The sequence below is a fragment of the Muntiacus reevesi genome, chromosome 2, assembly GCF_963930625.1.
Source record: "Muntiacus reevesi chromosome 2, mMunRee1.1, whole genome shotgun sequence".
In the NCBI taxonomy this organism is placed as follows: domain Eukaryota; kingdom Metazoa; phylum Chordata; class Mammalia; order Artiodactyla; family Cervidae; genus Muntiacus; species Muntiacus reevesi.
This window is the reverse complement of record NC_089250.1, coordinates 197,102,565-197,118,072: the sequence shown is the minus strand read 5'-3', so window position 1 is coordinate 197,118,072 and position 15,508 is coordinate 197,102,565. Positions and strand designations below refer to the sequence as shown.

General features: G+C 40.0%; 1 protein-coding gene across 5 annotated transcripts in view; it reads right to left on the bottom strand.

Annotated features, from left to right (window-relative positions):
- ACSM3 (acyl-CoA synthetase medium chain family member 3) overlaps window positions 1-15,508 on the bottom strand; it is a 102,505-nt gene that overhangs the window by 37,849 nt on the left and 49,148 nt on the right. For 4 of the 5 annotated variants that reach the window (XM_065924455.1, XM_065924456.1, XM_065924457.1 and 1 more), the window contains 2 exons: window positions 6,760-7,029; window positions 5,755-5,965 (listed from right to left, as the gene is read on the bottom strand). In XM_065924455.1, the coding sequence (XP_065780527.1) occupies window positions 5,755-5,965; window positions 6,760-6,960 (412 nt within the window). In that variant the 5' untranslated portion in view covers window positions 6,961-7,029. Of the gene's footprint in view, window positions 1-5,754; window positions 5,966-6,759; window positions 7,030-14,119; window positions 14,245-15,508 lie in introns of those variants that run through there. The other variant, XM_065924454.1, reaches the window with a different exon arrangement.

The window sequence follows — 15,508 nt, the reverse complement described above, 5'->3', positions numbered from 1 at the left end:
CCTTCACCAACTGGAAGAGTTCAGGAAAGTTCAAGAGGAGACACCACATGTCCGACACCTCCCAATCCTTCTCTCTGGCATCCATCTTGGTTGAACAAGGCATACACCACCAGGAAGTTCTCTGAGTCAGAATGATTGGCTAAAGACAACCCATTAGAAACTAATCCCATCACCATAAAACCCAAGACTGCGAGCCATGTGACAGACCTGTTCTCCTGGGTTCCCTTACCTTCTGCTCTCCACCCGGGTGCCCTTTCCCAATAAAATCTCCTGCTTTGTCAGCACATGTGTCTCCTTGGACAATTCATTTCCGAGTATTAGACAAGAGCCTAGTTTTGGGCCCTGGAAGGGGTCCCCTTCATGCAGCAGCTTCAGAGCAGAAAAAGTAGAGACGGAAACTGGCTGCTGAATAGCCTGGCCTCTTACAGAGACCAGTTTTTCTTTCTGCACTTTTTCCCCTGTAAAATTCTCCAGTAAATATTCAATAATTTTTCTTCACTATTGGACTATTTAATATGAATGGATTTCTGGTCCTGGCAATCAAATAGTCTGTTACTGGGGCTTCCCTGGTGCTTCAGTGGTTAAAAATCCACCTTGCAAGACAGGGGGCACCAGTTTGATCCCTAGTCTGGGAGGATCCCACATGCCTTGGGGCAAGTAGGCCCATGTGCCACAACTACTGAGCCTGCACTCTGTAGCTCATGAGCCGCAGCTACTGAAGACCTCTTGCCCAGGGCCCATTCTCCACAACAAGAGTAGCCATCACAGTGAGAAAGTTCACATACCACAACTAGAGAGTAGCCCCCAATCTCTGCAACTAGAGAAAGTCCGAGCGGCAAAGAAGACCTGCTGCAGCCATAAACAAATAAATATTAACACACACACACACACACACACACACAAACACACACACACACACACACACACACACACACACACACTAGTCTGTTACTAAGCTGTTTTTTAGTTCCTAAGTTGTGTCCAACACTTCTGTGACCCCATGGATTTGTAGCCCGCCAGACTCCTCTGTCCATGGGATTTCCCAGGCAAGAATAATGGAGTGGATTGCCATTTCTTATCCAGGGGATTTCCCAACCCAGACTGAAACTGCATCTCATGCATTGACAGGTAGATTCGTTACCACTGAGCCACCATGGAAGCCCTGTGTTATTAAGAGAGTGAGCTTAACAGTATTCATGAAAGCAATCATTTTGTTAAAAAAAACTATGCAAAAGTGGACTGTGCAACTCCAGTGAATAATTTACATGTACACATGAGATTAGAGCACATAGCTCTCCTCAAATGCAAGTAATGATTATAGTAAATTAAGAAAGTTAATATAATGATTTATTATGATAATAAGGATATTAATTCAACAAATATTTCGCTGAAATTTACTGTAAGCCAATCTTTGGAGTCACAGAAATGAATAGATCTTAATCATTGCCTTTTAGAAGCTTTTTCACAGTCCTATGAGAATGACTAATGACTATGTTGATTATGTTCTTTGCAGCTAGAGATGGAGAAGCTCTATACAGTCAGCAAAAACAAGATTGGAAGCTGACTGTGACTCAGATCAGGAACTCCTTATTGCAAAATTCAGACTTAAATTGAAGAAAGTAGGGAAAACCACTAGACCATTCAGGCATGACCCAAATCAAATCCCTCAGGACTATACAGTGGAAGTGGCAAATAGATTCAAGGGATTATATCTGATACACAGAGTGCCTGAAGAACTATGGACAGAGGTTCATGACATCGCACAGGAGGCAGTAATCAAGACCATCCCTCCCAAAAAAAGAAATGCAAAAAGGCAAAATAGTTGTCTGAGGAGGCCTTGCAAATACCTGAGAAAAGAAGAGAAGCTAAAGGCAAAAAGAAAAGGAAAGATAAACCCATTTGAATGCAGAGTTCCAAAGAATAGCAAGGAGAGATAAGAAAGCCTTCCTCAGTGATCAATGCAAAGAAATAGAGGAAAACAATAGATTGGGAAAGACTAGAGATTTCTTCAAGAAAATGAGAGATATCAATGGAAGATTTCATGCAAAGATGGGCACAGTAAGGTACAGAAATGGTACGGACCTAACAGAGCAGAAGAGTTTAAGAAGAGGTGGCAGGAATACACAGAAGAATTATACAAAAAAGATCTTCATGACCCAGAATCATGATGGTGTGATCACTCACCTAGAGCCAGAAGGCAAGTGGACCTTAGGAAGCATCACTATGAACAAAGCTAGTAGAGGTGATGGAATTCCAGTTGAGCTATTTTAAATCCTAAAAGATGATGCTGTGAAAGTGCTGCACTCACTATGCCAGCAATGGAAAACTCAGCAGGGGCCACAGGACGGGAAAAGATCAGTTTTCATTCCAATCCCAAAGAAAAGCAATGCCAAAGAACGTTCAAACTACTGCACAATTGCGCTCATCTCACACGCTAGCAAAGTAATGCCCCAAATTCTTTAAGCCAGGCTTCAACAGTGTGTGAACCATGAACTTTCAGATAGTCAAGCTGGTTTTAGGAAATGCAGAGGAACCAGAGATCAAATTGCCAATATCCATTCAGTTCAGTTCAGTCGCTCAGTTGTGTCCGACTCTTTGTGACCCCATGAACCACAGCACACCAGGCCTCCCTGTCCATCACCAATTCCCGGAGTCCACCCAAACCCATGTCCATTGAGTCGGTGATGCCATCCAATCATCTCATCCTCTGTCATCCCCTTCTCCTCCTGCCCTCAATCTTTCCCAGCATCAGGGTCTTTTCAAATGAGTCAGCTCTTCGCATCAGGTGGCCGAAGTGTTGGAGTTTCAGCTTCAGCATCTGTCCTTCCAATGAATATTCAAGACTGATTTCCTTTAGAATGTAATGGTTGGATCTCCTTGCAGTCCAAGAGACTCAAGAGTCTTCTCCAATACCACAGTTTAAAAGCATCAATTCTTCAGCGCTCAGATTTCTTTATAGTTCAACTCCACATCCATACATCACCACTGGAAAAACCATAGCCTTGACTAGACGGATCTTTGTTAACAAAGTAATGTCTCTGCTTTTCAATATGCTATCTAGGTTGGTCATAATTTTCCTTCCAAGGAGTAAGCGTCTTTTAATTTCATGGCTGCAGTCACCATCTGCAGTGATTTTGGAGCCCAGAAAAATAGTCAGGCACTGTTTCCACCGTTTCCCCATCTGCTTACCACGAAGTGATGGGACCGGATGCCATGATCTTAGTTTTCTGAATTTTGAGCTTTAAGCCAACTTTTTCACTCTCCTCTTTCATTTTCATCAAGAGGCTCTTTAGTTCTTCACTTTCTGCCATAAGGGTGGTGTCATCTGCATATCTGAGGTTATTGATATTTCTCCAGACAACCTGGATTCCAGCTTGTGCTTCTTTCTGCCCAGCATTTCTCATGATATACTCTGCTTATAAGTTAAATAAGCAGGGTGACAATATACAGCAATGACGTACTCCTTTTCCTATTTGGAACCAGTCTGTTCCATGTCCAGTTCTAACTGTTGCTTCCTGACCTGTATACAGGCTTTTCAAGAGGCAGGTCAGGTGGTCTGGTATTCCCATCTCTTTCGGAATTTTCCACAGTTTATTGTGATTCACACAAAGCCTTTGGCATAGTCAATAAAGCAGAAATAGATGTTTTTCTGTACATCCATTGGAACATTGTAAAAGCAAGAGAGTTCCAGAAAAACATCTACTTCTGTTTTATTGACTATGCCAAAGCCTTTGACTTTGTGGATCACCACAAACTGTGGAAAATTCTTAAAGAGATTCGAATACCAGACCACCTTACCTTCCTCCTGAGAAATTCATATGCAAGTCAAGATGCAACAGTTAGAACTGGACATAGAACAACAGACTGGTTCCAAATCAGGAAGAAATACATCAAGGCTATATATTGTCACCCTACTTATTTAACTTATAAGCAGAGTACATCATGAGAAATGCAGAGCTGGATGAAGCATAAGCTGGGATAAAGATTGTCGGGAGAAATATCAACAACTTAAGATATGCAGATGACACCACCCTTATGGCAGAAAGTGAAGAAGAACTAAAGAGCCTCTTGATGAAAGTGAAAGAGTAACGTGAAAAGTAGGCTTAAAACTCAGCATTCAGAAAACTAAGACCATGGCGTCCAGTCCCATCATTTCGTAGCAAATAGACAGGGAAACAATGGAAATAGTGAGACGCTTTATTTTTGGGGGCTCCAAAATCACTGCTGATGGTGACTGCAGCCATGAAATTAAAAGACATTTGCTCCTTGGAAGAAAAGCTTTGATCAACCTAGACAGCATATTAAAAAGCAGAGACATTACTCTGCTAACAAAGGTCCATCTAATCAAAGCTATGATTTTTTCAGTAGTCATGTATGGATGTGAAAGTTGGACCATAAAGAAAGCTGAGTGATGAAAAATTGATACTTCTGAATTATGGCATTGGAGAAGACTCTTGAGAGTCTCTTGGACAGCAAGGAGATCAAATCAGTCAATACTAAGGGAAATCAGTCCTGAATATTCATTGGACGGACTAATGCTGAAACTGAAACTCTAATACTTTGGCCACCATGGGAACAACTGACTCATTAGAAAAGACCCTGATGCTTGGAATGATTGAAGGCAGGAGGAGAGGGGTACAACAGAGGATGAGATGGTTGGATGGCATCACTGACTCAATGGACATGAGTCTGAGCATGCTCCAGGAGTGATGGACAGGGAAGCCTGGTGTGCTGCAGTCTATGGGGTCGCAAAGAGTAGGACTCGACTGAGCGACTGAACTGAAGTGAAATGAGATGAAAATGACAGATTTATAAACAAATAGTATGCCCAGATAATACAGTACAGGTTAAATTAGAAACACATACTATGTCTTTAGGGGAGCCCAAAAAAGAAAGCGCCTAGACTGGGAGATCAGGGTGATGTTGCTGAGAAGGTGACATTAGAACTGAGACTTTTAAGTTTAATAGGAGTTGTCCAGGGGATTAGGTGTGAATGAAAGACTTTCTAAGCATAGGAAATAATGTACACAAAATCAAGGAGACAAGAAAAACCACAGACCTTATAGGAAACTATTTGAGATGGCTGAAGAGTAGGAGTGTGGGAAAATGAGAAAAACAAATGGAAGATAGCTAGAGCCTTCCACAATTCACCTCAGATTTTATCTGGTAGGCAACAAACAGTTATTAAATACTATCAAGCAACAAAATAAAAAAATAGCATGTGTGTTCTAGATCCACTCAGAAGATGGTAAAAATGAAGTGAGAAAAGAGAAGTTGGAGAAGAAGAGGAGGTACTTTGGAGCCACACAGGAAGTCAAATTTATAAGATGTAAGAACTGATTAGGAAGAAGGAGTCGCAGATGCCTGGCTTAGGGCACTAGATGAATGGTAATTAACCATGAGAGGAATAAAGTTTTGATGCAAGAACTAGGATGGGTTCCTTGAGTTTGTGACTGATTGAGTTGCAGATGATTGTGGATCCTATATGAGGAGAGAAGAAGTTGGTATATAGGTGTTTGATTGTTGATTGGTATTACCTTAAACATATTTCATTATTAAAAAAAAACCCAACTCATAGTTAGGTCAAAAGATATGGCATGTTTCCAACACATTTCTAAGGTTCTTGAGAATAATACCATGTTGTGTACAGTTCTTCAAATAATTGGTCAAAATAAATATCTCATGATTACTTAGATGTTTTGGAAAATCTCTCACCCAGCATACTTTAAATATTGCAACGCCAAAACTACTAACCTGTGCGCAGACAGGCTATATTTGCAAGCCACCATTCAGGGATCCTGGGCAAAAGCACAATTACTCGATCTCCCCTTTGCAGGCCACAGGCTTCTGTAAGTATATTTGCAAATTTCTTTGATAAAGATCCTAGTTCCTCAAAACTCCATCTCACTTCTTCTCCATTTCCATTTATCCACCAGAAGGCTGGATTGGAAGGTCTCTTCCCAGCCTGAGGAAAGACAAACCAGTCATAGATTTAAAGGTGGTTACGCAGCTAAATTCTATTTCAACTGACTTATTGTAATATTTTCTCTGAAGAAAATTCACAGGTCTTTAGTTAGGACATACTTGGAGTATTTGGGAGTAACTCTGGGGTCGTTATTTGTAGATTTTGAGAGCCATGTCACTTCTTTCAGTACATGTGATTTCTCATTTAGCCTGATTATTTTCTTTCCATAAAGGTAGAATTCTTGCATCCCTTTATATTTCTCTCAATGCTCTTTGCCTCATTTCCTACCATTTTTTATTCTTGGGTTCACATTTCATTCTAATCCTTTATATTTATTTATTTTTAATATTTATTTATTTATTGGGCCACTTCAGGTCTTGGTTGTGGCGCACAGGATATTCACTGCAGCACATGGGATCTTTTGTCGTGGCCTGTGGCCAGCAGGCTTAGTTGCCCCATGACATGTGAGATCCATGTTCCCTGCTTTGGAAGGTGGATTCCCAACCACTGGACCAACAGGGAAGTCCCTACTCATTTTTATTTTTAAAAAAATTAACCTATAATCATACATTTTTATAACCCAGACTTTTTCAACCATGGAACTCTTGATGGTGAACCAGATGTCCTATGCATTACAGAGTATTTAGCAGCACTCCTTAGCCTCCACCCATTAGCATACACCCTCCCCCAACTCATAGCAACAACAGTGTCTCCAGACATTGCCAAATGTCCCCTGGGGGAAAAAAATCACTCTCAGTTAAGAAACTGCAGTCTGACTGGTCCTTGCTCCATACCTTTTCCATATTGGTCCATTGGTCCAGGACATCGTTGGCAAAGTTGAAATACTCTGGGATCTCTAGTTTAAAGTCTTGTTTCATGGATTCATAGTTGGAGAAATTCTGAGGGGTCACTGTTCTGTAATCTTTATGCAATGCTCTCATAGAGCCAGGAATTGCTAGGCACTGAAAATATTTGGCACAAAGTAATATCTTCATGGTGACAAGGGCTAACGTCAGTCTGGCTAAGTATTTTAGCACCCAGGATTTCTACAGACACCAATCCATCTAAAAGACAAGCAAAAAGACATGAATTTGCTTCAGCCATATCCCCAAGCAGCTAAGTTTTATTATTATTAATTATCATAATAGTACTATTTTCTGGGAACTCACTATGTCCCAAATACTGTGCTCAATGCTTCACTTACATACAATTTATCATTAAATCTTCAGAGTAACCCTGCGAAGTGGATGCTATTATCATCTCTGCAGATGGAGAATATGATGAGTAAGAGATTGTCTCAGTCCTCTCTGGTTTAAACAATAGATAATTATTTTTCACAGTTCTGGAGGCTAGGGAGTCCTAGATCAAGGTGCTGGCTGGTTCAGTTATCCCATGAGGTCTCTGTGCCTAGCTTGCAGATGGTTGCTGTCCCTCTGTGATCTCACATGATGGAGAGAGATAGAACCCTGTTCTCTCTTCCTCTTCTTGGAAGATACTAATCCCATCAGGGGCCTCACTGTCATGACCTCATCTAAACCTAATTACCTACCAAAGGCCCTATCCCCAAATACCATCACATTAGAGGTCAAAGCTTTAACATAAGAACTGTTTTGAACTGGGATACAAACATTCAGTCTGTAACAGAGGCATTGATTGGATTTGAACCTAGAACTGTTTCATTCTAGCCCATTCTTCTGACGAGTAAGGGTTAGTGCCTCCCATATACATTTCTAAAAAAGAAAAGATCTGGGTCACCCAGTTACTCTCAATAAAAGCAAATAATTAAGCTTTTAATCTCTTTCATCTAAGGATTTCAAAAGGATTGTAGAAATGTTGAGAATTTTTAACAATGGATAGTCCATAGATAAAGAAACTGAGATAGCAAAGTACCAGTTACTCATGAAAGTACTGTCAAAGGTCCTCTAGTTTATAGACTATAATTCCCATGCTCCAGATAGGAGTGCACACTACCTCCAGGCTTGGAGCTGCATTTACCAGAGATATGAAAATAGAGTTTAGCCTTCTGTAGGAGGGGCCTCTCTGGGCCACCCAGCCCTCCCTCCTATGGGAAATCATTTGATCACAATGTCATTTATTTGGCTGAGGTCTCATAATTGAGGCTATTTAAAAACAGTTTTAGGGATTAAGGGTTTTTTTTCTTTATACTTTATGTAATCTTCTAAATTTCCTGCAATGAAACACTACTCTCACAATCATTAAATCATCATTTTTAGCTTCAATTCTAACTTTATAGTATGTAAGTCAGAGTAGCTGTGTGGAAGCATTTATGTATTGATATATTTCCAAACAATGATTAATAATGGATGCCAGCCATACATTTAACCCTAAATGGACCTGGCAATTGGGCATCATATTGTTGCACTCAATGCATCCTCATGGTTACTTAATATAATGATTTATTATGACAATAAAGATATTAATTCAACAAATATTTCACTGAGATTTACTGTAAGCCAAGGAGACCTGGGTACTTCATCTGACCCTTTGATCTATTTGTGGGCAGACCTGGCAAGGCAATGAGATTAAGCCCTTTGAGATCATCTGATTTAAACCTCCTCATTTTTCACCTGCAAAGAAAACAGGATCCCACAGAAGGGAAGCAACTTGCATTAATGTGATATGAGAATTAGAACTAGAATGTTGGTCTGCAGATCAATGGAATTTCATTTGAGCAGTGCTTCTCAAACCTGGTTATATATTTGAATCATGAGGAAAGTTTTATAAATGTACTGATGCCTGAGTCTTAGTTAAATCAGAATCTCTGGGGTTAGAGCCTAGGAATCATATTTTTAAAAATTTCCTCAGAGGATTCTGCTGTGCAACCAAGGCAGAGAGTCACTGATTTGGAGGTTATGATCCATGAACAATCAATATCAGCATCACCTGGAAACTTATTAGAAATACCCATTTTCAGACCCCAGTTTCACATTTTACCAATGAAGAGACTAGTAGAATCACCCTCAGAGAATTGTCCCAAAGATTAAATGAGACAAAGTGCTTATCATGGTGTCTAGCATATTACTATCCTTTAGCTCAGGAGTCTGCAAACTTTTTCTGTATAGGGTCAAATAATAAATATTTTAGGCTTTGTGGGCCATTTGGTCTCTGTTTCAACTGCTCCACTCAATTCTAGTTGAGATAGCAGCCACCGAAATACATAAATGAAGTCATAACTGTGTTACTAAAAATACTAATTATGTCTCATCATGAATTGTTATTCCATTTTTTATTTTTCCAAATAGTTAAAAATGCAAAAATTATTCTTGGTTCACAAGTTGTACAAAAGCAAGTGGAGAGCTGGATTTAGCCCATGGGCCATAGTTTGCTAATCTTTGCACTAGAATGTAAAGTTTATGAGGGTATGGGCATTGTCTATTATGTTCATGGGAATTATAATAGCATTTGGCCAGAGTAAGTGCTAAATAAATATCTGTTGAATGAATAAATGACTTCTTCAGAAGGCAGAAACTTTGCACACCATGGTTTTTTTTTTTCAGTAACTCAAAACTGTCCAATGGGTTGCAAAGAGTCAGACAGGACTGAGCACGCGTGCGCACACACACACACACACACACACACACACACACACACACATACAGCACAGCAGAATTATAGTAGACCTGAGAAGTGCCTCTCCTACTTTAACCAGAATTGTGTGACGACTTGCACTGTTCATGTGGCTAATTTAGATTAAATATTATTTGAAAATTAGTTCTTTAGCCACAGTAACTACATTTCACAGAGAAGGCACTGGCAACCCACTCCAGTACTCTTGCCTGGAAAATCCCATGGACGGAGGAGCCTGGTGGGCTGCAGTCCATGGGGTCGCGAAGAGTCAGACACGACTGAGCGACTTCACTTTCACTTTTCACTTTCATGCATTGGAGAAGGAAATGGCAACCCACTCCGGTGTTCATGCCTGGAGAATCCCAGGGATGGGGGAGCCTGGTGGCTGCCGTCTATACGATCACACAGAGTTGGGCACGACTGAAGCAACTTAGCAACAGTGGCAGCAGCTACATTTCAAATGCCTAATAGCCACATGTGGCAAGTGGCTACCATGCATATGTCAGTGCAGTCACAAAACATTTCTATCATTGCAGAAAATTCTTGTTGATAGTGCTAACCTATATTGATAATAGCTCAGAACTGGAGTGATATGAAACATTAATATACAGGAAACTTGAGAGGAAGTGTTCCCAGGATAAGATTTTTCTAAAAGTTCAGGTTTAATAAATTATTACTCATCACTTTCCCCTTGTCTGAAGCTGTGTGAGGAAAAGTGTTAACTATTAACCAGAGATCCCTTGGCAGTTCTCTTAGGCTCTAGAAGAGGCTGCTTTTTAGAACAGAAATGAACCCCTGAATCTTCAAACATCATTCTGTTTGGCAGTGACGGTTGAGTGGAAGGAACAAACCTTCTCTCCTATTTGCTGGCACGTTATATTCTGCACATTTTGCAGTGCACTTCCTTCTTACAGAATTAACATTTTCTTCAATGGGAAGGAAACAGTTAAGTAGTCAACACTAAGTTTTTGGCAACCTGGTTCCAGTATTCTTGCCTGAGAAATCCTATGGATAGAGAGACCTGGCCTGAGAAATCCTATGGGTAGAGAGACCTGACAGCTACAGTCCATCATGCCACAGACAGAGACAGAGCACAGCAAACACTGCTTCTACTTTTATGACTTTGTTTTTAATTTTGGAGGATAATACCTTCAAATGATTTAAAAATTTATAAAAGGTGCACAGTGAAAAATCTGCCTTCCACCCCATCACATAGCTGCCCAGTTTCAGTTCAGTTCAGTTCATTCGCTCAGTCATGTCCAACTCTTTGCGAACTCATGGACTGCAGCACGCCAGGCCTCCCTGTCCATCACCAACTCCCGGAGCATACCCAAAATCATGTCCATCGAGTTGGTGATGCCATCCAACCATATCATTCTCTGTTGTCCCCTTCTCCTCCCGCCATCAGTCTTTTCCAGCATCAGGGTCCTTTCTACTGAGTAGGTCTGTGTTCCATCAAGTGGCCAAAGTATTGGAGTTTCAGCTTCAGCATCAGTCCTTCCAGTGAACACTCAGGATTGATTTCCTTTAGGATAGACTGGTTGAATCTCCTTGTAGTCCAAGGGACTCTCACAAGTCTTCTCCAATACCACAGCTCAAAAGCATCAATTCTTTAGCGCTCAGCTTTCTTCATAGTCCAACTCACATCCATACATGACTACTGGAAAAATCATAGCTTTGACTAGACAGGCCTTTGTTGACAAAGTAATGTCTCTACTTTTTAATGTGCTCTCTAGGTTGAACATAACTTTCCTTCCAAGGAGGAAGCATCTTTTAATTTCATGGCTGCAGTCACCATCTGCAGTGATTTTGGAGCCCCCCCCCAAAAAAGTCTCTCACTGTTTCCATTGTTTCCCCATCGATTTGCCATGATGTGACAGGACTGGATGCCATGATCTTAGTTTTCTGAATGTTGAGTTTCAAGCCTACTTTTTCACTCTACTCTTTCACTTTCATCAAGAGGTTCTTTAGTTCTTCTTCGCTTTCTGCCATAAGGGTGGTATCATCTGCATACCTGAGGTTATTGATATTTCTCCCAGAAATCTTGATTCCAGCTTGTACTTCATCCAATCCAGCATTTCACATGATATATTCTGCATATAAATTAAATAAACAGGATGACAACCTTGACATACTCTTTTCCCTATTTGGATCCAGTCTGTTGTTTCATGTCCAGTTCTAACTGTTGCTTCTTGACCTCCATACAGATTTCTCAGGAGGCAGGTCAGATGGTCTGGTATTGCCATGTCTTGAAGAATTTTCCAGTTTGTTGTTATCCACACTGTCAAAGGCATAGTCAATAAAGGATAAGTAGATGTTTTTCTGGAATTCTCTTGCTTTTTCAGTGATCCAACGGATGTTGGCAATTTCATCTCTGGTTCCTCTGCCTTTTCTAAAACCAGCTTGAACATCTGGAAGTTCTTGATCCACATATTGTTGAAGCCAGGCTTGGAGAATTTTGACCATTACTCTGCTGGTGTGTGAGACGAGTGCAATTGTGCAGTAGTTTGAACATTCTTTGGCATTGCTTTTCTTTGGGATTGGAATGAAAACTGACCTTTTCCAGTCCTGTGGCCACTGCTGAGTTTTCCAAATTTGCTGGTGTATTGAGTGCAGCACTTTCATAGCATCATCTTTCAGGATTTGAAATAGTTCAACTGGAATTCCATCACCTCCACTAGCTTTGTTCATAGTGATGTTTCCTAAGGCCCACTTGACTTTGCATTCCAGGATGTCTGGCTCTAGGTGAGGGATAGCACCATTGTGATTATCTGGGTCGTGAAGCTCTTTTTTTTGTATAGTTCTGTGTAGTCTTGCCACCTCTTCTTAATATCTTCTGCTTCTGTTAGGTCCATATTATTCCTGTCCTTTATTGTGCCCATCTTTGCATGAAATCTTCCTTAGGTATCTCTAATTTTCTTGAAGAGATCTCTAGTCTTTCCCTTTCTATTGTTTTCCTCTATTTCCTTGCACTGATCACTGAGGAAAGCTTTCTTATCTCTCCTCGATATTCTTTGGTACTCTGCATTCAAATGGGTATATCTTTCCTTTTCTCCTTTGTCTTTAGTTTCTTTTCTCTACTCAGCTATTTGTAAGGCCTCCTCAGACAACCATTTTGCATTTTTGCATTTCTTTTTCTTAGGGATGGTCTTGATCATCCCATCCTTATTCCCTCAGAAAACCTTATCATTAATTCTATGTATTTTATAAAGTTTCTTTATATATATCCAAGCAAATGACTATAGTTTCTTTTTTCTCCACCACTTCTATACCACATGTAGTCCAGAATACACACAATTTTGTCCTTTTTTTTTTTTTTTTTTGGTAATACAACTTTGGAGTGTTTTCCATATCTGTGTACAGATCTTCCTTATTTTGCTTTTTTCTTTGAAATAGCTATATGGCATTCCAGAACAGCTGTGCTATAATATCTTAAGCCAGTCCCCATCAATCTTCATTTGGGCTGTTTTCATTATTTTGCAATTAAGGTGAAAATTTCAAACAATTTTCTGCACTGCATTCAGAATCCTTCAAACATATGTTGAAAAGAGAATTGACCAGGCATTTGGAGCTTAAAATGGCCTAATCATTTTGTTTTACCAAAAAGAAAATCCCAACATCTTTGTCATCAAAACTAAGACCACCTTTTCCCCAACAAAGTTCTTTTCCTGTCTTTTCAGTGATTTTAACTTTTCATAATGTCCATTTTCTAGGTTTTTAGTATTCTTTGTAGGTGATAGAGCTGAGATAAGTTTCCCAGTGTGAGCCTGGAATTTTATAATGAGCCATAGAAAACTCTTGTAATAAAGACAATACTACTTCTGGCCAGATGAACTTTTCAGGGTCTCATCTGCAATGTAGCCTCTACATCCATATAAACTGCAGTGCCAAGAGAGTTTTCACCACCCCACATCTCCACAACTATCTTTCCTATCAAGTAATTCAAGCAATAATGGTGGCTTGGCATATATAGCCTGAAAGCAAGGTAAAATCCCACTATTTTCCCCAACCTAACAAGATCCTGCCTTAAAACTTCTATACAAAAAAGAGTTTTTGGATCTACGCTTGACCATGTAGCAGAGAAAAGTGGCTGCCCCCAGGTTATTTCCTTGAGTTTGCACGCATGTTTCCTAAAATTTCCTAGAAGAAGCTTGCATACTTCCTGAATGATGCAGAAGATGGACTCTTATTTGCCACTGAGCAGGGCGGGGAGCTAAGTAGTACAGTGAAAAACTCAGCTGCTACTTGAACTCAGTTGAATTTTTTTTTTAACATGTTAAGAAATTAACAAATGTACATGGTTTTTAAAAAATTAAATAACATGAAAAGCTTGAAATGAAAAACTTAGCTGCTATGGTTATAGCCTTGTTTGTGTACATACTCCTGGTCACTTACTCAATAGTATTAGATGACAACTGACAAATTCTGATAGAAACACCCCAGCTGCCCAAGATTTCAGTGAGACCATTTTTGATTTGTTGGTCTTGTTTCTTTGCTATCTTTGTTTAAAAGTACATGTGCCAGCCCAGCAAACCTTACTTAGAAAACAGATAAGGTGGTACTCACTAAAGTGACAGATTCTGACACAGCTGGAGATGACGGCAGACTTATCTTCTAGAGGAGGATCCCTGAAACTTGAACTCTTGCATCTGCTTTGGTGGTGGTAATAACCAAAAGAAGAGAGAATAGCCTGACAGTTGGAAGAGGTTAAATTATGCTCAGAAGTGTCTTGCTTGGATTGGTGAAAACAATTCTGGAGGGAGGAGCAAACGTTCTGGGCTAAGTTTACACTGTAAGTTTACACAATCCCCTGAGGTTACTTATCCCTTTTATAGTTAATAATTTACACACACCACAGGCTTTTGCAGGAATGGGAAAATAATGTACTTATTAGAGGGAAAATGTCCATGGAGTTGCTGGAGGGGTTAGTTTCATGAAGAGATTGAAGGAATTTTCTCTCAGCCGAAGGAAAGAAAAAAGGGTGAAAGAAAACAAAGGGTTTTGAATAGAAAGGAAAGAAATTACAGTGCCAGGTCTCAGTGAACCAGTTGCTATGTTTATCTTTGGACCTGTTGAACCGGTCAGAACTAAGAATAAATAGTATCAGCTTGCTCTTCTGTTTATATCCTTCAACACTTTCTAGTTCACGCCAGGTAAAAATTCAAGTCTTTACATGAACTACAAGAAACTGCATGATCTGGCACAGTGTCCTTTCTGACCCACTGCCCTCTCCTTTTCTCCCTCACTGCTGCAGCCACATCAGCCCCCTTATTTTTCTTGTAACATACGTGTTCCAGCTTTTGGATCTTTGAACTTACAGTTCCCACTGCCTAGAACACTCTTCCCTTGCCGGGAGCCAACACACAAGACCCTACCCATGACAAGGCCATGAGGGAGAAAACCTGACGGGCAAGGCGGATCAGGTTTTCAGGGATTTCGAAAAGCTGTCCCTGGCGCTCACCTTAAAGATGATATCTGTCTTTCTGATGCCTGCCTCAATAGACTACTCCTTAATTTCTATGACACAGGCAGAAGGCCTTCCCCGATCTCTTCCCAAATAAGAATCAATTTAGAACTTTAATCAATAAGTTTCCCAGGTGGTGGTATTTTATGAGATTATCCAGGGTGAAAGGAGTGTTTTAATTTAAACACCCTTGCTGGTAGTTTGTTAGCCAAATACATTTATGCCCTTTGTACTAGTATGCATGATTGCTTATAATATCCTAATCATAAAATAGCATAAAGAACCTGATTATATTAAAGCCCTAATAGACATAGAGCCTTTTTGAGGGGTGAAGGAGTCCTATTAGAAAACATAAGAAAAATTATTCTAAAGGTGGTTATTGGGTTGACGTTTGCTTGCTGTGTTTTCCTTGCTGTGTTTTTGCTTTTAATGTGCTAAGGTTGTGTTATAGAAACCATTGTTAATGTAGTTAAAGATCTAGAGAAATAAGA